General features: G+C 39.0%; 2 protein-coding genes across 3 annotated transcripts in view; one reads left to right on the top strand and one right to left on the bottom strand.

Moving 5' to 3' along the window:
* Positions 1-11,386, top strand: part of LOC105564321 (attractin-like protein 1) — a 35,636-nt gene extending 24,250 nt beyond the window's left edge. The window contains exons 3-12 of the mRNA XM_012016616.1: positions 1,521-1,702; positions 2,583-2,977; positions 3,359-3,954; positions 4,040-4,532; positions 4,763-5,183; positions 5,270-5,413; positions 5,512-5,661; positions 5,745-6,132; positions 6,891-7,107; positions 7,367-11,386. Of these exons, the coding sequence (XP_011872006.1) occupies positions 1,521-1,702; positions 2,583-2,977; positions 3,359-3,954; positions 4,040-4,532; positions 4,763-5,183; positions 5,270-5,413; positions 5,512-5,661; positions 5,745-6,132; positions 6,891-7,107; positions 7,367-7,612 (3,232 nt within the window). The 3' untranslated portion in view covers positions 7,613-11,386. The remainder of the gene's footprint in view (positions 1-1,520; positions 1,703-2,582; positions 2,978-3,358; positions 3,955-4,039; positions 4,533-4,762; positions 5,184-5,269; positions 5,414-5,511; positions 5,662-5,744; positions 6,133-6,890; positions 7,108-7,366) is intronic.
* A 7,152-nt stretch (positions 11,387-18,538) lies between these two features.
* On the bottom strand, positions 18,539-22,142 carry LOC105564319 (facilitated trehalose transporter Tret1-like). 2 transcript variants are annotated; one of them, XM_012016614.1, is made up of 3 exons: positions 21,515-22,142; positions 20,941-21,321; positions 18,539-20,669 (listed from the first exon to the last, which is right to left on the bottom strand). In XM_012016614.1, exons 1-3 carry the CDS (start codon positions 21,576-21,578, stop codon positions 19,723-19,725), a joined length of 1,392 nt encoding a protein of 463 aa, XP_011872004.1. In that variant the 5' UTR covers positions 21,579-22,142; the 3' UTR covers positions 18,539-19,722. The 2 variants fall into 2 exon arrangements, with proteins under 2 accessions (XP_011872004.1, XP_011872005.1); XM_012016615.1 differs by having other exon boundaries at positions 21,549-22,142.
* Positions 22,143-25,348: the final 3,206 nt, after the last annotated feature.

Below are 25,348 nucleotides of genomic sequence, written 5' to 3'. Positions count from 1 at the left end.
GAGAAAAAGCGAAGCGGGTCTCGTTTTACGAAGTTGTCCGTAAGAACCTTAGCAGAATGGCTGTCTCGTACTTGTAAGACGTTTTATGCTCCAAGGTATTCATAGTCTGATCTTATGTTGGAGACCGTCTTGAATTTATCTAAAGATGCTGCACGGAACATTTCATTGGCCGCAGAGGATCTACAAATGATCTCAAGACGATCTTAAATATAAGATCTGATTATGAATAATCTAACCACTCCATGTCTGTATTTTAGCAACGCATAACAGTCTTGCGTATCGAGTCTTAAATATGTATACCAAGACAACTTTGCAAAGAATAAACGTGTGCATGTAAACATATGAAAGTAGCAACTTTATTCTATAACTACACGGAGAGAGTTTTCTTTTAAAATCCATCATGAAACTCCTGTGATCGTGGGACAACATGGCATTTTGAACAATTTTGTGAGAGTTTTTTGACATTTTACCAGTAAAGAGTATGATAAAATTTTAGAAAACTCATAAAATTCATCGAAATGGCATGGTGTTTCACGATAAAACGATTTTCAGGATAAATTTGAAGAGAAAATTCTCTCCGTGCATTAATAACAGATGAATATTTTATATTAATCATCCTGAGATTGTGCGAGTCAACCATGTTGCTCAGACCCTAAGATCGTGGCGCAAGTTGACAGATCCTAAAACGCGAGCGATCGTTCCGCGGTGGCTTTTAGCGTGTAGGATTGTCTGAGAGACGCACGATGGATTACTCGCGGTCAGAGCCGAATAAATGATTTCACATTCGCGCGCGCATCTGTTGAAGAAGAAAGAGAGAGGCATGGATTTGATGCTTGGCAAGGTGGCGGTCAATCTGAAGGACTCGGAATAGAGCGAGCAGATTACACGGAGAGTGGCGACCGCCGATAGCTCGTAATTGGGTCGCTGTCGGCTTAGAAACTTTATCGAGCTTCCTCCGCGAGCCGGAAATACGCGTAACCCTATCATGCGTCACATTTGATAACGTTACCTACGGTCAGAAGACGACCTTCGGCGAAAGGGGGAAGAAAAATCTGAGACCTCACCCGGAAGACCGGGGATCATCCGGCTAGCATTTGTTCACGTCGGGGTTTCGCTGTGCTCCGATTCCAGACGCGATACGTGAAACGAAAGGGCGATGATCCTCTCGCATCTCGATGTTATTATCTTCCAAAGACCTTTTGTAAAGTCGAGGCGAATCCGCCTCCAGCTCCGTCGACGTCGGGACGATCCATCATCCGGGACTTCCGTGCGTCACGACACGTGGCTCCTCCCGAATTGTTTGTCCTTCGGCCTCGCGCCTCTCAAATATCGAGAGCAATCCTCCTTTTCCTGAGAAATTAATAGGGGCAAACATTTATCGCGCGATCGAGTAAATATAGCGCGCGGGAGCATTTGTGTTTGCTCAGCGGCGGTAGATGATCGCGGTGGCATCGCGTCGCACGAGGACAAGATTGACTCAATGATATCTCGTGTACACAACCTGCGTCGGCTTCTTGCAGGTATTCCCATATCGACTGCTCCGGTCACGGGGTGTGTATCGAAGGCACGTGTACCTGCGACGCCACGTGGACCGGCGAGGCCTGCGACGCACAGGTGTGCCCGAACAATTGCTCGTATCAGCATCAGCAGGGCGAGTGCGATCGCGAGAGTCATCACTGCCGCTGTCTTCACGGCTTTAAAGGTAAAGAGATAACGGACGCTGCAACGACCCGTAACTGATAACGAGATGTCGGAAGTATATTTTACTTGTACTCGACGGTAAAATGAACGATAAACGTTTTTCATAATTAATGAATAACAATTATTGTAACATATCTTGGTAATTATTGAATAAGATTAGCGCGCGGAGATTTATGATGAGATAAGATAATGAGATGTCGAAAATGAATGATAAACGGTTTTCATAATTTATGAATAACAATTGTATTTTAGTAGCTATTGAATAAGATTGGCGCACGGGTGATCTACGATAAATGAATGTATATAACGATGTGATAAAATTCAGGTACAATTAGAGTTAGAGAAGATGCCCTTCTCGCTCGGGCTGGATCCTGGGAAGCCTAATTAATCATATTTCTACGGGAATTTTCTAAACATTTTTCCAGTTCAGTAAAGTGCGCGTCGATTGATGCTAACGTTCCTATTAAATCGTTGTAAAGAATCTTTGCAAAAAAAATACCAGCCAGGATCCCCGTAGGGGATCCATGACGGGCGTCACGGAAATTAAGATACATCGGTAAACACATTCGAGATGATAACTTCCAGATATCCAATCTAGTAATAGCGTAGTGACGTAATAGTATCACGCGATCGATGAGCATCGTGATATCTGATATTCAAATATGATGTTAGGTATTACCTTGCATATCCATAACTGTCATAATAATAATAGCATTAATGAGCGTTGCGTGGTACTTGCTTGTTTAATATATTTCCCATCAGGGCAGGCATGCGATCTGGAGTAATTATGAGCGATGGCCTTTTACGAGCTACTTCTATTCGAGATATGTAATAATTGAAATCAAAGAAAGATTAAGTGGACTCATTCACGATTTCCGCAGGTGCGGACTGCAGCCAAAGAGGCGAGCATGGATTTTGGGAGAGCGTCACGTACAAGGATCTACCGCCGGAAGGCTCGGCCAGTCACTGCGCCATCGTTTGGAAGGATTCGCTGTACGTGGTCGGCGGCGAGAGCTTCCATCGTGCCAAGATGATATACGTGTACGATTATAACGGCAATGTTTGGGAGACACCTCACGTCGAAGGCCGGGTGCCGTTACCGCGGTACGCGCACTCGTGCGTGCTGTTCGGCGACAAGATATTCCTGTACGGTGGCGTCGTGCAGAACTCCACCGTGATCAACGAGATCTGGGCGTTCGACGTGTCCGCCAAGGTCTGGGAGAACGTCACTGTGCACGACGATTGCCACAACACGACGATATGTGGCCCACTGAAGGTGCGACTCTTTTATCCGAGGAATGTACATTTAAACCGGACGTACACTTTGGAGATGTGTGGCTGAATCATTTCTCCCCGCGCTTTATTAAATATAATCAAAGGCACACGCCTCGTGTAAATAAATACAGTTGATGAAACGCCAGTTGAAAAGGCGGCAGTTCACTTTTTTAGATCCTTGTACTGTAAAGGGAAGTAATTTTTAAGAACAAACATCTGTCGAATCTTAAAAGGTCCAAGAACAATCGCCAGCCAGGGGATTAATTAAGAAATTAATTTCGGATTTGAATAGCGTTATCTATGTATCACTCGCTCTTGTTTCCCAACTCTCAGTTGAATCTCGTACAATGTCCCGATTGTCTTAACGAATTTGTTTTTACAGGTAGCGGGACATACCGCGACTCGGGTGCAGATTAAAGGCAAGGAGAAGATGATTGTGATATTCGGCTATTCGCCGCAATATGGTTACTTAAACACCGTCCAGGAGTACTCTTTGGGTACGCGCGAGTGGCAGATCGTCAAGACGAAGGGCTTTCCAGTGAAGGGCGGTTACGGGCACAGTTCCGCCTACGATCCCCTCATGAAATTCATTTATGTGTACGGTGGTTACGTGTCGGAGTCGCAAAGCACGCACGTTCTGACTAGTCGGCTGTACTCGTACCATCCCGAGAGCCACGAGTGGCGGCTGCTCACGTCGGCGCCGTCGGCGCGCTTCTTTCACACAGCCACTTTTGTCGCGGGTGGACTAATGTTGGTGTTCGGCGGTAATATGCACAACGATACGCAGCATTCGCACGGCGCGCGATGCTACTCGGCCGATACGCTCGGCTACGATGTCCTGTGCGACACGTGGCATCAGTACACCATGCCCAGGGATATGAGCGATCTTCCGCGATACGGTCACAGCGCGACCGTCTTCGAGAAGTCGATGTATATCTACGGCGGCTTCGACGGTGAAATGCTCTCCGACATGCTGAGGTACCGATTCAATGTATCTTGTTTCAAGGGCTGTTTATCTGTCCGCTTATCTACCCGTAGATGCTGAGATTTTGTTATTGCGCAGGTACACCCCCGGCAATTGCGAGTATTTCACGACTCAGAATCAGTGCCTGAATGCCAGGATAGGCGTCAAGTGTTTGTGGAATAAGGTGGAAGGTCGATGTATACACGTCATGAAGATACAGTCGAATGAAAGATACATGCTACTCCACCACAAGGATTACGACGAACTGTATATGAAGTGTTTGGGCGTCGGGCCGCCACGCGGCATGACGTCGCACGGAGAACTCTGTAAGCTCTTCACTGATTGCGTCGCGTGCGTACAGAACTCGTACAATTGCGTGTGGTGCGGCAAGAGTTGCTTGCACGAGATGTGCCGGGACAATGTGAATTCGCCGAATTCGATCGTCATCACGGAGCTGGACCAGTGCAACGCCAACACCGGCATCGAATGTTTGCAAATGCATACGTGCCATGCTTGCTCCAGCAATCCGCACTGCATTTGGTCGTGGTCCAACGGACCCGACCGTTGCAAACCGCAGTCGAAAACTCGGGAGGTGCGTATGAGAGTATACTTTTAACACTTTATTGGTTGCGCAAGGCGGCGGAAGGCGGAATATTCATATGTTCACGAATATCTTCTTTTGAAACGTTACATAGCGAACAATTGTAAGCGTATAATGAAGTATATTGTAAACGAAGATGCGATAGTTTTCCATTTCTTACGATAATCTTAGCTTGGAAGAAATTAGTGATTGGCAGTTGGTCTTATTAATTTTTTAAACAGATGAGTATTAACGGCGTATTAAACGGCACGGTGCTCTCGCCGCAACGTTTGACGATGGACACGTGCCGTAGTCCATGCGTGGAGTACACGTCGTGTCGGAACTGCACGGAGTCCGACTGTATCTGGTGTCAGAACGAGGCCAAGTGCGTAGACAAGAACGCGTATCCGGCCAGTTTTCCATATGGACAGTGTCGCGAGTGGACGACAATAGATGCTCGGTGCCGCGCCACCGAGACCGGCAGGGACTGGTGCAGCTTTTATTCGTCGTGCGCCGCTTGCCGATCGGATCCCGGTTGCGGCTGGTGCGACGACGGATCGGGCACGGGGAAAGGTTTGTGCATGGCCGGTGGAGCTCGTGGCCCCAGCAGCAAAAGCTCAAACACGTGCTTGCTCGTCCATTGGTACTTCACAAAGTGTCCAAGTAAGCGAGTTTGTTTTTTGTTGAATTTCAGCTCCTTTCATGCCGTCATATCGCGATTATTAATTCGATTCTCTTGATTCTAACAGCTTGTCAATGTAATGGTCACAGTAAGTGTCTTCCAAATAGTAGCGTATGCATCCAGCCATGCGGAAACTTGACTTATGGACCACACTGCGATAAGTGTATCCCCGGCTATTACGGCAGTCCACTCAATGGAGCCACGTGTCAGCGTACGTAATATCTTTTTCTTTACATACTGCGTTATTATCATTCGCAACAATCACGAACGAGAAAACATTTGAATGACACGTGTATGATCTTATTATAGCTTGCTCCTGCAACAACCAAGGCACTCAGTGCACGAGCGAGACGGGCAAATGTTTTTGCACGACTAAAGGCATTATCGGAGATCACTGCGAACGTTGTGACGTATCTGGTCTCTATCACGGAGATCCTACGAATAAAGGATCCTGTTTTTGTGAGTTTGATTGATGCACTTATATCTTTCATCTTACACCTTGATAACTTCATTATAATTATTCCATCGCTCATATGTTTTAGATGACTTGGCTATTGATTATCAATTTACGTTTAATCTGAGCAAGAAAGAAGACCGTCATTATAGAGCGATCAATTTCAAGAATTCACCACCGAAAGCTGACATTGACGCCGAGTTCTCTATCACATGTTCTGTTCTTGCTAAAATGAACGTGACTATCAAGAAAGTAAATAGTCCGGAAAAACCGTTGCTACTCGGCGCAAATTGTACGACGATCATGTACAAGCACCGTTTCAGCAAGGCGGACTACAATTTCGGTAGCGAAGATAACAATACTCTCACTACGTTCTACGTGTATGTCTATGATTTTCAACCGCCGCTGTGGATCCAGATCTCGTTTTCTCAATACTCCAAACTGAATCTGCAGCAGTTTTTCATTACATTCTGCACGTGAGTACCATAACTTGGATTTTGGAGTGATTTTTAATCCAAAATAAAGCGAATTAAAATTGATGCAAAAAATTTGCTTGTTTAAATGTCTAAGCAATAATAAGAAAATCCAGGGTCAAAAATAGACGAGTCAAACGAGCAAAACAAAAAAAGACGAGACAGGGCCAAAAATAGTTATTATTTTAAATAAATAAATACACAAAGTTTATTATTTATAAATTAAATAAAAATACCTGTGTACGTTTTGAAGACTGTACTTTGTCTTCTTCAGAATGCAAATTAAAATGATCAAAAGAGTTAGTACAGTAAATAAAATAAAACAATGAGTCGAAGAAGTCAGAAATTTAAAATAATGAAAAGAGTTTCCGTAACAGTCGCGCATAAACCAAGATTCCATAGGAAAAAATTATCAGACACATTCTCTCGTGCTTACGTAATTATAAAATTTCAGTAAATTTGTTTATTTCTACCTGGTTCTCTTTTAATGTATAGACAATAAACTATATATTTTCCATTCTCTGGAAGTGTCTTTTTGAAAATTTATTTATTTACTATGACACGTAACGGCGCTCGTCTATTTTTAGTCCTAGACTTTCTTGTTGTTGAATTAAAATGTACAATGCACGAAGAATAACCTTAAGATATAATAGATCCATTGGTCGTACGCTTTATTTTTTCAAATTCTCCATACTCCCTTTGCCATGTTGAACCTCAGGCAGTACTTACTTGTAAACTAGAGATTACATGCCACCGCACAGGTGCTTCCTTGCGTTGTTACTGGTGGCTGCCATTCTCTGGAAGATCAAGCAAAAGTACGACATGTATCGACGAAGGCAGAGGCTCTTCTTGGAAATGGAACAAATGGCTAGTAGAGCGTTTAGTCAAGTTTTGGTGGAAATTGAGAGACGTGACATTGACAGTACAGATCTAGAGCGCGGTGATGCTGATTGTACCAACTGTCGTAAAAAGAAGAAGGTAAACGTAAATAATTTTTCAAATATTGTACAGATATTTTTAATGACACGTAACTACACTTATTTCTGAGTAAACACATTTACCATTAAACGATGATGGTAGAAAAGAGGTAAATTTTCTCAGAGAAAAAAGATTCTTGTATCTTTTTAAAGAAATTTAAATATTCTATTTCTTTTGCTTTTACGTGAATTCTTGCAACTGGAGCTCATCGTAATTCAAGTAAGGGCTGTATTTTTATATCGGATATGTCTTCTTGCAGGATGCTCCTAGTCCAATCGCACTGGAGCCTTGTTGTGGCAACAGAGCGGCAGTTCTATCTCTGCTAGTCAGATTGCCCACTGGTGGCGAGTTGTATACGCCAGCCGGACAGAGCGCTGGTCTAGCGGTGGCATCCGCTTTGGTGACGCTAGGCAGCCCGCGCAGACCGTCTCAGGAACTAACGGCAAAGGAGCCGAAGAAGACACGAAAGTCTGCGAGTCAACATCCGGATTCCACTTGCATTTAGCGGTAAACCGGCGAGATATCGCGATAGGATGTGACTAATGATAAGGATAAGCCTTAGAGTTGTTTCTGTGATCTTGCTCGCGCTTGACACGGCAGGACATTTGTCTCCGAACTCTGACGGAGTGAAGAAGTGCTAGCGATGATCGCGCTGAGATGAAACGAGAAATGTACATGAAAATTTTACTCGTTTATACGACTGATCGGTGAATCGAACAATTTGGTTATTTTATCCGAAGAGTCGGCTGAGCGTGTAATAGACATAGATGTATGCGCGACTTTCCTTATCGAGTAGAAGGAAACGCCTTTGACCGAGGAGCGAATGAACCGCTCCGACCAGTTACGTCCGTTAATCATGGTAAGTAATGTTTTTTTAAGACTTGAGTTGCATGAGACTCACATGCACTGAAAGGGACGTGATTGATCACTCGGCTAATATTCGGAACGTAATTGAGGTCCTTTTTAAGGAACTCTATTAATGATGTACAGTGTTGTATAGATGGTTAAACGAACGTTCTTGTCAAAGAAGTTACGATACGATATGTTGGTCGCGTGGATAAACTGGCCTCGTACAGATTTGAAAAGCTTTTGTTCGCTGCATCTGTTTTATTTATCAATTAGAATATATTTTATTATCATAAATCTAAGAAAAAGAACTTACGTAATCATCTCTTAAAAATTTAGAAGTTTATGAAATAAAATACTTAAATCTGAAGACATTATGTATAGTCTTTGTCTTAAGTTCTTATTATTTTCTTGGTATAGTTTCTACAGTGCAGTGGATAAAGCTTTGTAAATGCCATAAGAGAGTTATTACAAGAATCCATTAATGTTACTAAAATGATTAAATTCGAAGTACAACGCTTCGACATAAGCTGTAAATAGGCTGTATTTTTTCGAAAATATTGATCGTCAATAGTGAAGATAGAAAGGCGTATGAGGGTGCACGAGAAGGCAGCGTGTACGTCAAAGAATTCACTATTTATGCATCCATTTGTAGTGTGTATAAAATTCATATTCTAAATCGATCGAAGTGAGTAGAGATAACAATTGCAGACTTAGAGAAGGTACAAACCGCTCGGTCTTGTGTGCGTTTCACATTAGGATATTGTGCCAAATCCAGCATTTCGTTTTTTTTTCGGCGTATATGCAGAACATTTGCGGATCGAAGCAAACTTCGGTCAGCTAGGAATCAAGTCGCAAGAGCAGGTATATTTTCACGCTGTTCGTTACCTCTATTCACTGTGATTGCAAATTAATTCTTGTCACACGACCGAAAATTTGCGGAATTTAAGATTGACACCAATTAACGGCGTAATTTAATTACAAAGATTTAACAATTTGTCGTATTCGAGGTTTTAGCATAGCAAACGGAAAGAATTCACACGTGGTCGTTGTAATAAGAAACTCATTCGAAATCTCATTTTTGTTTCACGGAGCAAGTAACAGTGCTAGTTGTCTCGCACTGTTGGTTGCATGACTGTCTTTCTGAGCATTTAACTAATATATTTGTACGAGATTCGCTTGTTTTTACCCTTCTCTCTTTTTTTTTAAAGAGTTTATAAGCCTCTGCTTGTATTACGTTAGTATTCTTTCATACTTGTGTGTTGCGGAGTTAAATTAAATTAGCAATGAATATCGCATACTTCCATTTTTTTATAGTACTTTACTTCTTACCGTTTTAAGTACGAGAGGATAACTTGCAACGCGAAAACTTCACAAGTTTTGTATACATTATTAGCGCAAGGTAACGATAGTGCATAAAGTTCCAGTGCATTCTGATTCATGTGCGCGTAAAACGTGTTTATATTAACAAACCGGTCTTTTTCTTCTTAAAACTTTCATGATTATACGAGAATAGGGAGTCATAAGATCATACACAAACATGTACTAGATATGTCTTCTATAAATATGTTAACTTGTGTTATAATATGATAACGAAGCTTCTTTTTTTTATTGTGGTGTAATGCACGTGTGTGTATATACATACAGACATACATGGCGTATATACATATATGTATGGCTTTGTATTTATATAATTGGTGCATATTTGAGCAGGCGAATTATAAACGGACGGATTTGTTATTACTTGAACTAGCGCAAGTACAATGCATTTTATTATGACATTTTAATACTCATAACTCATTGTCTTTATATCGTTTAAAATATTGATTTATATAAAGACAGTGGCCAGGAGAGACGATATATATATACATACATATATATATATTATAAATTAGAATCGCTCCCTTTTAAGCGCATTCTATCTCAAATATATTTTTCGTACCAAAGAAAGCTCTATAGATATGAATAAAATCGTTATTGCGCACGTAGAAGACTAGATAGCACTCAACACAATCAATTAATTATTATATAACGATTAGTAATAAAGTTCTAATTATTGGCTGCGTTTTTAAGAAATGATTTTTCGTCGACGGTAATATAGATCTGATTATTATTTATTGTCGAATTTACTTTTTTTTTATACAAACAGCTTTTCTACTCGAGTAGCGTGAGAAGTGATCTCGTTTAAGAGATAATTATGACTCTTCTCTTATGAGCGCCAAAAAAGAGATAAGCATATTTTATTAAAATATATTTTATTAGATATATATTATATTGCGAAATACTTTTTATCGTATATAATTTATATAAACTAATGAGCGTGTCTGGTTCTTTCGTTGCCACGATACCTGCAATCACTTATTTTTTACGGTTTTGATAGTTAAAATTCTGTCTGTATCGAAAATTTATTAAGACCTACAGAGAGCCACCGCTCTTTCGTATTCAATGATTTCGGCAACAAAAGGATCGAGAATGCAGCGCAAGAGTTCGAAAATATTGTTCGTCTAGGATAAATTTTTGCGTCGATAAAAAAACAAAATAGGAGTCTCTGTTGTTAGGAATATCGTTTGAATTCGCGATACTTTCAACGTGTAAATATCCGATGCCTTCGGTGTTGATTTTAAATTATCAGGACGACGGTCCACCGGCGCTCATACATAGGTATATATACGTTTTTCTTTTTCCGTTCCTGGGTTGTACTTGAAAATTTTACCATCGAGGGGGAAGGACCGCTCTCGGAGAGTACATAAAATTTTCAAACGATTCTCCATCGAGACTCTATCTGAAAAATAAAACTCTCGAACGAACGAACGTTGAGAGTCGCTCTTTCAATTCCACGCCAGCTGGATATTATCACTGTCGAGAGTCGCCCTCGGAGGATAAAGCTCTCAAGCGTACGACCCTGGCTTCGAATTTTTGTCTGTCGCGTTTGTTGTACACCGTAACACTGCCAATATAATATTCCTCCTCCTTCATTGATCTACAATATGCTTCGTCTTCGACCCCGAGACGACGGTCGGTCTCTCCCCATCCTCTCCCTCGCGCCGATCGATCTCTGCGACTGATAACACGTGCGAACCATCGATATTCCGCATTCTCTTCTTATCTCTCTCTTTCCAACGAAAATCGCGCACCATTGTTGTTCGCGATCGCGACGGGACCAGCGTTGTTCATCGCTCTTAAGAGACTCTCTCGGAAAGGCTCAAATAATCTATAAAAATAGAACAGCATAATACGATGCACATATTCACTCGTCTAATCTTTATTTATCTAACACGTTCAAGGAAAAAGCTTGAAGAACATTATAAGGAATCTTCTATCGTTTTTCTTCTTGCAAAAGAATTTTCCAGATTCAATGGAAAATGTATTAGTATATACAATTAAATTGTGTGTACTATTTATATACATGACTTTATATATATTTATATTATATATATCGTTACATATTTTATATAACATGTATATGTATATATAATATATATAATATATAAATCAGTATATGTGTATACGTATGTGTACAGGATGAGGAACTATCTGTCTGTTAGATAAGTGAAGGCGTAAATTCCAACACATTTTTTCAAATAAATTCTAATGTTCGAAAGCAGTAGAATAAGGAATTAGCTGCACGGTAGAGCTATTAGAACTAAATTGATGAAAAGCTTTTTTAGATTAGACTAGAAGGAAATCTGTAATCACGTGGACCGACCGGGTCCAATCACGTACTAATTGTCCCTTAATTTCTGATAAGACGTCGCGTAGGAGCGAATGAACGTCGCAAGAGCTCCCATCGCGATCCACGGAGTCTCTTCGATTTTCTTCTTTCAAAAGAGGAAAAGGAGTAACCGGGGAGACCTCGCCTTCCCCCCGAAGGATACAGAGAACGTTCGCGGTCTCTTCGAGGCGAGGCCTCCAGATCTTTTAATCGTAAAATGTAGATCTTTAAGTTGACGGGGCGTACGACGATGTAAAATGTAATACATTTCTACGGATATTCGAGTCACCGATCTTAGCCGTTAAGGATTCTTAAGCGCCGGTATGTGAAACTCAGACGAGGAGCGACGATGCTTATCACGAATGCACCGAATGCGAGATATCACGATTGAAGCTCGAATTTACAGAATAAGAGAGAGAGACTGTCCTCGCATACATATGCAGAGACACTTATACATACACAGAGACCCGGAACCGGGAACACAGACGGGCGTATAATAAGAATACTTAATAATCTAAATAAGTATACATACGATTGTGTATATTATACATAGCTTGCGACAATTTTTCTAGGACACAATCGGAGATATTTATTTTTATTCGGGCGTAAGCATAAGGCACACAAACTATTTGATAAAAAATCTGCAAGTCGACGGAACGATTTGAATCTCTCGACGCAAGTCTCGCGAAGTCTTTTGATAAACGAATGGTGGAGGACGCAGTGACAAACGCGCGTTTATGTAACGTACATGTATTGTACAGTGTAAAGTCTGAGAATATTAATTTGTATTGTACATGCGATATTTAGCGTCGCCTTGTTTTCACCTTACATCGACACCGTCGTTATAGAAAGAGCGAGATGTACCAAGTGTCAAAGCGATTTTAAATCGTCGTCACAGAAATTTGTCGCCTGTTACATTATTTTTCTTCCATCTCCCAACACACCACGTCGCAGTACGGCGTTTCTCGCCGAGAGAGATTAAAGTCCCCCCGAGCTTTTGTAACTCCCGTGTGGACACTTGACAGTCTTTCGCGTGCTAAAGCCGCTCGAGCTTAATAACGATCGTTTTCATCCTACATGTGTAAGCTCATTACTTGTATATATGCAACGTCATACGGAGGAACATTATGTTATTTCAAGCGATAGGAAAGAGAGCAACGAAGAAAGGCTTCCGAAACGAATTGTATCTCAGAGGCGGTAATCCACTCATTTTCGAAGCGCGCGCAAGAGTTGGAGATAATCTTCGATTTTTTTTAAAAATCGAGTCTAATTGAATCGTTTTAAAGGGAGAAGTGGCTTCCCGCTCGTCCTCACCACATCTTGCCTATTCAGCTTACTTTTTTCAACGTAAGGTATTTTTAGTCTCGAGAACTAGACTTTCCCGACCGGGCTTGGCGTGCCGTGTGTGCTGAACGTTTGGACTATTTTTAGATTTCATACGTGTGGGTCGTATCTCTTTTTTTTGCGTTAAAAAGAACCCTTAAAAAGAGGCTTTAGTTCTCGTTTCTTCATTTTCTTTAAAATTGGAGCGTAGCGTGCCGAGGGGTCAGGAACCATAAAAATTTCCCAATTGAAAGAAACTTATCGCGAGCGTAGAAATCTCTGAATTCGTTTCAAACGAATAATTTACGCGTGACACTTAAATCGATCCGTCAAATGTAACTTGAAAAATCTCAATTAAGAGCTTCAGGCTTTAATTTTCGTTACAGATTCGATGAAGTAAAACATTAATTAAATCGAACGATTTTCTATCGCCGACAAGACCAGAAATTTTTTTTCTGATTTCACGTCGCGCACGTCTATTAGGTTTTATTAAGTTGTTACGTTATACAATAGTACATCTCTCAAAAGGCAATATTAATAATTTAATCATTTCAATTATGTAAATTAACATTCGTTATATCTGATTGTAAAAAAAAACTTCTTAAAAATATATATCGTGGCAGAAATTGTACATCTCACAATCAGTTAAAATATCTTGAATTAGTTCAGATATTTATACAATGGAATCCAGTATGCGTACCAAATTTCTGTATTGTCGGAGGATAAGCCGAGAAAATGATTGCGAGAACCAGAAAACATCGCGGATATATTTTTAGATTGTCTCGCAAATGCATCGAACGACACGAGAAGAGCGTGAACGACTGCAGCTCCGTACACGCGCATACCTTATCATCCAATCACATATTCAGCTTTATCTAGTCTACAAAAGATGAGCGTGACTGCGTGCGAATGGATGGTTGTAATATCAGCGAGCTTTCCCTCGCGAAACGCGACGCGGCAAATTCGCATGTATCTCGACGGTCTATTAGGAATCTTTTCTCTACTCTAAGAATGTGATCCCTCTCTGATAATTTCTTTAAAACTTCTCTGAAAGAAAAACCGATGGAGAAAGTTATTCGATATCAATTTCCGAATCTTGTTCTCCGAGAACGACCGACCATAGAAAAATTCTTCTGTCTGTCCCCGAAGAATATTCACTCGACGATTTTACTTGCAATTTTAATTGGCTATTGCCCATGGCAAACAATAGAGGCGCAGAGTAAAAGATTCTTACCTTCCGAGAGACATTTTTTTGGAATAAAATCCTGGAGCTTAATCTGGGTAAAAAAAATTATCTGCTGTTGAATCGTGCAATCAGAAATCGTCTTTCAGTCTTTTTTCTTTACACTTTTCCTATAATTGCAAGGATAACCTTTTAACGATTCACAAATGAGGGATGTAAAAAGAATTCCTTAATTTTGGAATGCAGGATCTGTGCAGGATTTGTAGAATTTTTTTATGATTTCGTGTATTTGTAATAATTTATTTTTGTATGTCGTATTTTTTACATACCACGATGTGTATCACGTGTAATCAAGGATTATACTTCTAAACAAGCGTTAAATTTAATTTATTGCATACCATCGATTCGCTCGCGAATGGTAATAAATCGTTTGAAAATCGATCACGTGACAAAGTGGACAGTCACGCGTTAAGCAAAAAAGTCATGTTAGTTAGGAGAATGAAGAATAAGTTGGAATGTCAAAGGGGTTGGCGAATGACACGGTTTTCCTAGAGAACTTGTCTTAAAAAAAAAAACAAGAGAATTATCTTGAAGAGAATCGAAAGCGAGAATGAGAAGAGAGTGAGACAGAGAGAGAAAAAGAATGCATGTGTACGTATGTGAGATCGTGTAGGTGACTCCAAATTATGCCTGTATTTTTGTGCTAGAAGTTAGAATGCATAGAAAATTATTACGAACGTCGTGCGAGCTTGTGCAGACGAGAATGGTACATATTGTATTATATCAAATAAAACAGATATTGTTTAAATAAAATTGATATACATAAACTTAATCATGCATATGTGCGTGTGTACATATTTATTCCCTGTCAAACGCGATGTGTTATTTTCTACGAAAATTAATGCGACATCCAATAAATTAATAAGTGCGATATCGTAATAATTGTTGAGATACTTGACATTTTCGCCCGTTAGGAGAATAAAGAATAATTTGAAATGTCAAAGGGATTGGCGAATGACACGGTTTTCCTAGAGAACTTATCTTAAAAAAACAAGAGAATTATCTTGAAGAGAATCGAAAGTGCGAATGAGAAGAGAGTGAGACAGAGAAAGAGAGAGAGTAAAAGAATGCACGTGTACGTATGTGAGATCGTGTAATGCCTGTAATGCATTAGAAATTTTAAATTTACGGCGGAGAATTTTAGTAGACGAAAATACTTAGGACATAATAATTTCAAGTTTCATAAAATTAGCTAATGGTTAATTATAATCAGAGAGAAGCTGCCACGGCCGGATTTTAGGTGATCCTTTAATGCGATACGACCTCTATGGACATTGGAAAACGTGGATATGAACTACGCCAATATCCACATTTTGCCAAGTGAGTAACGCAGATTTACTAAATTTTGCATCAAATTTGTACTCTTTTTGCCGATGAAATTTGTAGTCGATTGTTGTCGATAAACTTGGTTGTCTATATATTTTATTATAACTTTGCATTTTTCTTTGCTATTTATAATACATGATTTTATCCTATAAATTCTCAGAGAACTTGTTACTTGTGTTATTTTGGTCGAATACCGTTCAACTACACGGAGAATTTTCTCTTAAAATTTATCCTGAAAAATCATGTAATCGTGGGGCAACATGGCATTTCGAAGAATTTTATGAGAGTTTTTTGAAATTTTACGATACTTTTTATTAGTAAGTAACTTAGTATACATTTACTAGTTCTTCAAAATGCCATGTTCTCCCATGATTACATGAGTTTCAGGGTAAATTTTAAAAGAAAATTCTCTCTGTGTAGAATATTTCAATTCTTTTCCTTCTCTCGAAATCCCAAAACGAGAGGATGTTCTGGGTACACTTATTTTACTTTTATGCGTTCATGTGGCACGATTTGTGTACTGTCTTATAAACTAAATGACACACGCCTCGACTCTTATCACTTTGACTCCCACTACTACACCATTCGAACACGTCTTCAACCATAAACGCATTTCAAAGCGTTTCGACATAAAACAATTAAGTTATCTTTTCTAAAGATTCGATGTAGCAGCGTAGCTCTGAGAATTAGCATACTGAATATCGGAACCAGTCGCCGCGATATTGAATTTCGCTTTGGATCATTAAGGAGCACTTTAGAACTAGAAGCTTCGCAAGAGTATCTAAAAAAGTGTGCCAGAAAAAAGAAATACAAACAAATAATAAATGAATAAGTAAAAATATACACGAAAGAAAAGATAGTGTAGATACCTCGGTTGAAGCACATTTTAAGGACTCGTAAGAAAATGCAGTGTGACACTTTGATGAAGAAGTGAAAGATAAATAATACTACTGATATCGACAGCAAAGAGATGTAATAAAGTGGAATAATGAATTGAAAGCGGACAGTTGTACGAGAGTCTCGCGTTTGATTCTCTCTCATCGGAATTTGAAATTCATTAAATAAAGCGATGGTCATACTCGTTAGAGTATGACAGAACCGCTTCCACGATTGCTGAATAATCACAGTGCAAGATGAACGTGTGCTCGTGGAATGCGAAAGAACGATTCGCGGGTAGATGTCTATTTGTCATATGAAATAGTGCTCTGTTTAATCGATTGGAAGAATAACTAGCGATTAAAGTGACTTATCTCAATCACGTGAGTTTATTGTGTGCGGCCGGGGTTTGTGTAAACTTAAATAAATTATCTATTTTTATCGTTCAGAGTTGAGGTTTCTTTGACAAAACTCTGTGAGCTCTCAAATAGAAATGCTATCGATGCAATGAGAACATTAGATGCGTCATTAAAATTTTCCGTTTTATTGTCTGCTTAATTAGATACATATTACATGCATTTGCTACCGATTCTATATCAATATCGTTCGTTATTAACATCCCGCAAACTTTCTGTTAATTAATATAAATCAAAACCGTTTTGAATCTCAATGCGGATCTACGTAATAATCTCTTTACCGAACAGTTTCGAATAAAAAGATTATTTTTACGCCAAGTGATTGCTTAGCGAGATAAAAACTTGAGAAATATTTATAATTCTTTAAAAAAAAGGAATTTAATTAGGCTGAACACACACAATCTTTCAAACGCAGATTAATATGAAGTCGATTGATCATAATCGTCGTTAAAAGAAATGTTTATATCAACTGGAAAATAAATGTAGCAAAACAAAAGCGAAATTATCTTCGCTGACCTCCTTGTGACGTATTAGACACAGATGAAGCATTTGACCCCCTTTCGACGGTTATCCAGCGAAACCTATAGTGTTCAGTGATAAATGCATTGTAGTGTTATAAGTTCTTTAACCCAATTAATTTAAAAAATCAACAATAATCTATTTTATCAAGAAAATAATTTTACATTAATGAAATTTATCGTATTGATACAAACGGTTTATGATATTCTCAACTCTATTATTGATCTAAGACCTAAGAAAATAGATATACCTAAGTATAGTTATATAAGTAGATCCGAGTGTACCAGAAACCAGCCGATTCGTATCGACAGCGTTCCAATTACTTAAAATGTTATAGAGCTTGAAAAATTACGGACGCGATATAAAGAGAAACATTCGTAACATTTTATGGGAAGAAAATAATTTCAGTATTAACAAAAGACTCTGGGGTATTGTATGGGAGTATCTCTTCTTAAACGCATCTGTTGAAAAATTCACACCGTATTACTTTATATTATATATTTGTATGCTGATCATAATCATAATATTCTACAGACAACCTTCGAGTTGAAAAATAATCTATCATAAATCATTTCGCGTTATGCACCGATGTACTGTTCTCTATTCTAATTTATTACATCACAATGTAATACGTGAGAAGTGAATCTATAGCTGGTATTCATAGTCCGTTCTTATATTTTTAGATCATCTTAACCCTAGAACGCACATGTGATTTTTTTACCTTCTAACGCACAACAGGGGTCAATATCGACCCCCCTTTTTTTTTAATTGTAAAACCGGTCCTACAGAGATAAAAGGCCTTAATAGTACATGAATTTCTTCGTTTTTTAATAAAGAAGAGAATGGTATGCGATAAATTTAGTTTCACTCAAGTTTAGTTAAGAAAAATTTATTTAAAGACCGAACAATGCAGAAAATCAGCAAAAACCTCATTTTTTAAACAAAAATTTGTATCTTTTTTTGTAATCAACCGATTTTTAAAATTCAAACGGGGTTTTAAAGAGGACACATTAGACTATTGGAAAAAAATTGTCATCGCTATGTTCTGTTCAAAAGGTATATTTATTTTGGACTATAAAAATGAAGAAATTCGCAAAGTTGAAATATGGAAAAAATCGAGGAAAAAACCATAAAAAATTGTATTTTAAGTATTATTTTATTTTTATTTGATACAAAATAGTAAAAAATATGAAAAAATGCTGATATGGGTCTCAAATTATATCGCCCAGCCATTTTCTGCGAAATGTCAATCTTCTATAGGCAACGGGATTTTTACCGACTAAGTTGTGTGATATTTCGTCTTAAATAATATTTATGACTATTTATGCTCAGATTACGTAATAATACATGAAATATATTGATTCTAGCAAAAAATATATAATTAGTTTACCGCTAAGAAACACAAACGGCAACTGCCAACTGGGGCCAATATCGACCCTACGCACGCTTTGCGACGCTTGCTGCGTCACTGCCAGCGAACATCTAACGCTGCGACCGACATAGCTCTACTTTCAGAGAGTTGAAATGAATTATGGACCAGATCCTGAGTCGATAATGCTACTCGCTAGCTCAGAAACGTAGTTCAAAGTTCGCCGAGGGTCTGAAACGACCCACGTTGTGCATTCTAGGGTTAAGTATACTCTTAATGTGTTTTTAACAAATCACAGAGCCACATTAGTCTCTCAAGACAACACTTAAGATGATTTTGAAATAAAAATTGACTATGAATACCGGCCTATGAATATTAATTATGTACATATATATTTTAATCGTATAATCGCATTGTCACGGTACATTTGTTAGTATTTCTAAGTTATTATTACATAATCATTATTTTGTTGGTCGACGATTTTCTATTTCACGATTTCTCTAGGTGACGAGGATAATCCTCTGGGATTGGAAAATTCTAGGATGTGTGGTGTAAGATTGTTTTTGTAAGAAATTATATTATAAATATATTTATACGCGAGTATAAAGAGGAGAAAAAAAATTAGTGTTTTTCAGGTTCGTGCAGAGAATGCAACAGGGAGTTATAATGAAATAACTTATGATAAGGAAGAGGATGATCTTTCCGATTTGGAATGCATTTTGTCAAACAATAACAAATGTCTTAAGCACAAGTTAACAGGCATATGAGGATAAAAGTATGAAATCAAGTAATATATTGATTAACAAGTGAGGAGGAGGAAAGGGCCAATGCGAGCCAACCGCAAGTATCTGTGCGAAATTATCCGATATTTTAAATCCTTTTATTGAAGTATACAAATGTTCCGACCAATTTTTGGGCCATCCTCAGAAGCTGGGATCAAAAAGGTGATACATGATGTTGTCCATAAATATATCAAGTAGCCAACTCAACTCTTCCGTCCAGTTCCTCCATCCAGTTTTTCTTGAATCTGTTGTAACGACTTGCCCTTAGTTTCAGGCATGTAGAAATAAGTATACGGCACGGCGGTTACCAGTAGCATAGCGTACACATAGAACAAGTACTTTTCAGTGAGTAAATCGACTAAAGGCTGATACGTCGACGTGGATATGAAAGAGGATATCGCACTGACGATGCTGGCGAAACAGGCAGCTGCGCATTTAACGTGTGGCGGAAAGATCTCACTTAATACCGTATTGGGTATCGAAACGATGCCGATGTACACGGATACCTGGAAGAGCAATACCGAGAAAATCGGTAGAGCCTGAAGACTGGTGAAGTTGTAGCCTGCGTCAAGAAACTGATAGTGTGTACCCAGGCAGATTAGCGAGATCGTGACCGCCAGGCTGGAGACGATCATTAAAACTCGCCTGCCGAACTTGTCGATCAGGAACATGGAGAGCAGGGAGCCGACAATTCCCGTAGCGGTGACGATGATCACGATCACCGACGGCTCTATCACGGTCACTTGGGCGTTTCGCAGGATGGTCTCCATGTAAAACAGCACGTTGTGCAGACCGCACAGCTGAAGATATATGAAGAGCATGGACACAAGTATTTGCGCTTTCCAAATGTACGGAATTCTGAATTGCTTCATGACACTCGCGAAGGGCAGGCTTTTGTTCTTCTCGAGAAAGAGCTTCAGCGCTTGCAGCTCTGATTCCACATCACAATCGCGGTGATACCAGAGTATCGAGGTCCGCGCTTTGACCTCCTCTTTGATTTTGATAAAGTGATGCGGTGACTCCGGTAACCAACTGAAGATGATTATCGGTACGAAGCAAAGTGCGAAGCATATAACAGCACTGACTTCCATCCTTACATACGCGCCCATGATGCTCATCATTAGGTTGCCTATTGATAATCCGTTTACAGCTGCGAGGAAAGAATTAAATCATATTCAAATATTATATTATTTAAATTATTCCGTATTGTCATGAACGCTATCTTGATATCTGCTATTAAACTGTGGAAGGAATACTTTGTCATGTAATCTGCATTCGAAAATTAAGTGAATGGAATTATTTGGTCGATTATCATTTCAAAATATCTCGATATCAAGTGCTCGTCATATTTTAAAATTATACTCTACATTTATTCTACTTTCAAGATCTACACGTACACAGACAAGTATTGAAGCACGTACCTAAAACGACCAGAGCTCCGCGAATGGTGGGGTCCGCGATCTCGCCTAGGTAAAGCGAGAAGCAGCTGTACATCTTACCCAGACTGATGCCAGCTAGAAACCTGGCTGCGTACAGCCATTCGACTCGATTAGCCACAATTATAAAAAGCCAACAGAGAGTTATTGGTAAACTCGTCATGAACACCGTTGTTTTAGCGCCGAGATAATTAACGGCCACAGAACCGGAAATAGCGCCAATTAATCTGCCTAGGTTTAACAGAGAGACTACCCAGGAAGCCTCGGTCATAGTCATGGGTATGTGAGATTCGCGTGAAGTCAGATATGCAATGTACGGTGAACTCCAAATCGCTATTAGTCCCATTTGCAACTGCAGAAGATTGACTGAAATTCGGAAAGTTATCCTTATCTCAATTTTAATAAATAACCATTTTCTTTACGTTTGTGTGTGAATTTAAGTAAATATTTGTTAACTAAATACGAATATAGAAAATACTTCGATTAATATGTTTAAGTACTAATATATTTTATTGATATTGATATAATATTAATATAGTAGAGTATACGAATTACATACGTCCGATAGCAGCGATCCATTGAGGCCAATGTACCTTTTTTATTTTCACTTTTTCATGATCCATCGCGATCTTCTTGTAGAACTGCTTACGACTGTGCGCCTTCTTGAAAAATACTATGCTCTACTCCAGAGCTCGGTGAGATAGGTCACTTTGCGTCTTATGCGGCTTGCTGCATCCAATATGTCTAGATCGGCCGATTTTCAGTGGACTCCCCCCAGCGCTAACCCCCTTACTTCGCCGTCAAAAGGTCGTATATCAGTCATCAACGGATTATGTCTACTAGGATACCACTATTAAAAAAAGAAACACGTCAACAATAGTATTTCAAGAGGAGGAAAGCTATTAAAAACACATTTACGCACCTGAGTTTCGAGCGGCTCGCGGGCTTCGCGCGAGACGGAAGGATAACGGGGGTAGCGCTGGGAGGAGTCAACTGAAAATCGGCCGCGAAGTGACCTATCTCGTCGATGTATGCCATGGACGAATCGTAAAAAGTACTTTACGTTCTTAAAATAAATAACGCAAACAGCACATATGTTTAATGAGCTATTAAGATGTAATCTACGGAAAAACCGTGGGACGAGTGGTTCATTATTATTCATTAATTAAGTTATCTACATGCATTGCGTAATTAAGTTTATAATCTAATGAATAGAATCAAGGCTGTAGCCAAGGGGGGGGGGTCCGGGGGGTCCGGACCTCCCCCGAAACCTCCTCCGAAATAAAAAAAAACCAAATATTAGTAAACATTATGTTCAATACGATAAACGTAATTTTTTTTACTAAAAACTATTTGATTTCCAGAAATAAGTACTGTTTTAAACAAATTTATGGCTTTTAAAATATTTATTTACACGATAAAAACTCTCTATACCTTAGTAAATTATTAGACATTACCTACCTGTGTCGACAAGTATCCCGGAAAGGACATTTTCTTCGTTGAAACGTCTAAAAACTGATTTAAAAAATTCCATGGGCCAAGAAAGGCTAACCGGATTGGCGTTAATGTCAATTCATTGTAGAATTGATATTAACACAAAAGACGTAATATATTTATTCGCCGCGAAAAAAGCTAGACGGTTAAATTTTATTTTATAATTAATTATAATTGTAATTTTTTCATTTAATAAATAATTCAAAACTTATATATTATTAATTAATAATTCTCTAAAAATTAATAATACTCCTTAGTTCGCCGAGTTGATCCCACTAGACTCCCCCCCCCCCGAATTTTTTTTCTGGCTACGGCCTTGAATAGAATAATAGCATAATTAATAAGTTGCATTATTGTTTTATGTAAACGTACAATAATATGCATATCTAGTCGCGAATATCAAATTTTTATTAATTCTTATGTTAGTAATATTCTAATATTATTATAATTTAACTCGTCATTGCATAACACTCACTTTTCCGTTAACTTTTACAACTCACAATCAGCTTACATTACCTAGCTGGTTTCGTTTCTTCAGCTTTTATCGTTTACATCCATCGTTGTAAATATTTACACATATTACGTAGATCGGGAAACTTTTATTCTAAATAAAAAAAGATTGTAATCTTAATTGGTACTTTACCTCGATTACCGTCTATATAGAACCTTAATTTGCGGATGTTATCATGGACATACTGCAGTATGTTTACATGTAAACAGACCAAGGATACACACAGTAAAATATTATTGTACAATCAAGAAAAGTAATTACTCAGTTTATTTTATTCCGTTTAAGTAATAGTTTGCTTCAACAAAGAATATTTTCTTAATAATAGTTTTAAGATATACTTGTTACTAGTCTTAGAAAAGCTCGCCATCTTATACTCAAAGAAAGAATTTATTCTTCTTTGAAGAAAATTATAAAACTTATTGAAGAATTCCGTATGCTTCTTTTAATAAAATCAGAAGAAACAAAATTGTTTTGCTTCAAATAATTCTATGTATTCTTGTTTGAAGTACTAAACTTACTAAGAACGAGAATATGTTTTGAGTAAATATATACTTTTTTTTCTCTACTGGATCGCTTACGAGAGCCAATCAGGATTTAGCTTTGAGTCACCTCGATCGAAAACTCTGAATCCTTATTGGTTCTCGTAAGCGATCCAGTAAGAAAAATAGTTTCGTGTGTCGTTGGCTTAAGCCTGGCTTTGTCAGAGAGCGCGCGGTGGGTCCATTTATACTACGTCCACGGATATTATCACAGGTAAAAAAGATGCACAATAGCAGAATATTTCCGTGTGAGAACGAAGTACTAATGAAATCCCACATATGTATGATTGTATTATCCCAAATAGCACAAAAACATTCCATTAACATTCTAGGAATATACGCCAAGAACATTAGAAGATTCCAGGAATCTTCTAATAGTCGTTTTATACGTTCGAGGCATATTTATATAGAATGTACCAACGGAGCACTTCAAAAGTTCTAGAAACATCTCTAGAATGTTCATCTGAATGTGCTACGAATGTACACGAATGTACTGCAAATATTCTAGTAATGTGCTGTAGATATTTCTATGAATGTTCCTGGAATATACAGCAAAATTCCAGTAATGTGCTGTAGATATTTCACCCAAAAAAAAGTATTCTATTTTTTAGTGGTTCTCTCTTGATTTTAGCCGGCACAAATTGGCAACCGGCACTACGCGACACGCGCGCGGGCGCGTGAGCGCCAGCCAGTGATGCCAGCCGAGAACGTTAGCACGGTCGCTGCAGCGGCGGTGGGGGTAGAGTGGGGATAGTCCGTCTGGCCACGCCTGCGCGCGCACGCTCGCACACAAGCAACACGTCGTAGCCATGGTGGAAGTATACAAGGTGAACCATTCCCGTGGATGCGCAGTAGCCTAAAAGTAGTGGGGACGATCCATCCAATAAGAGCCGTGCTTTTTTGCTTATAGATTAGGTTGGGTTATGATTTGTTTGACCGTTCAAACTGCCGCCACGCAAAAAAGCACGCCGCTTATTGGCTGGAAGGAAGGCTACCCCCTCTCTTCATGCGCAATGGTTCACCTTGTATACTTCCACCATGGTCGTAGCCAAGCGTCGAGCGCACACGTTTTTACGACGTGTTGCTTGTGTGCGAGCGTGCGCGCGCAGGCGTGGCCAGACGGACTATCCCCACTCTACCCCCACCGCCGCCGCAGCGACCGTGCTAACGTTCTCGGCTGGCATCACTGGCGCCAGCTTCTGAGTATTCACCGACCGCCGCTAGGCCGCGCATGGTGACGGCCAAAAACTCGGAAACAAAATTCAGTCTCGCGGGCCTCCTTTTATACCCTACGAGACTGAATTTTGCTTCCGAGTCTGCGATTCGCGTATCCGCGAATATCTTGCGTATCCTCTTATTTCAAGAGGCTAGTCGTATTACTGTAATGGAATTTTCTATACAGGAAATTAATCTTAATTATAACTTATGAGTCTACTCTTTTATAGATGAATATGTGTTAAAGTAAGTGAGAAATGCTTCATATAAGATTTTTTGCTTAGAGGAAATGCTTAGAGGATTTCCCCGCTTATGAATAGAATTTTTTTTTGGGTGCATAGCAAGCAGCGCCCAGAAACACCAATCATCATTTGAACATGCATAGCATGAATCCTAGAACATAATGGAACATACTGCGTATGTTCATATAGAAGTTCGTGAATATACCACGTACATTCTATGCGAATATTCATAGCACATTTACAACATTCCATAAACATTCGTAGCACATACGCTGCTAATATTCCACGTATATTCAGTAAGAATATCCGTAGAAAATTCCATGTGTACATTCCACGTACATTCTGTAAGAATATTCATAGAACATTCCCCAAATAACACAAGGACGTCCTCA

The sequence above is a fragment of the Vollenhovia emeryi genome, unplaced genomic scaffold (assembly GCF_000949405.1).
Source record: "Vollenhovia emeryi isolate VEMERY1.0 unplaced genomic scaffold, V.emery_V1.0 DF939166.1, whole genome shotgun sequence".
In the NCBI taxonomy this organism is placed as follows: Eukaryota; Metazoa; Arthropoda; class Insecta; order Hymenoptera; family Formicidae; genus Vollenhovia; species Vollenhovia emeryi.
Note: the sequence above shows the minus strand (reverse complement) of the source record. Positions and strands in the feature narration are given on the sequence as shown.

What these genes read in the sequence shown, in the direction of transcription:
- LOC105564319 (XM_012016614.1), bottom strand. Translation starts at nt 21,578, where the DNA reads ATGGATCATGAAAAAGTGAAAATAAAAAAGGTACATTGGCCTCAATGG. An exon ending in ATGGATCGCTGCTATCGGAC is followed by an intron (nt 21,322 to 21,514) that starts GTATGTAATTCG and finishes TCCGAATTTCAG; the next exon opens with TCAATCTTCTGCAGTTGCAA. An exon ending in CGGAGCTCTGGTCGTTTTAG is followed by an intron (nt 20,670 to 20,940) that starts GTACGTGCTTCA and finishes CTTTCCTCGCAG; the next exon opens with CTGTAAACGGATTATCAATA.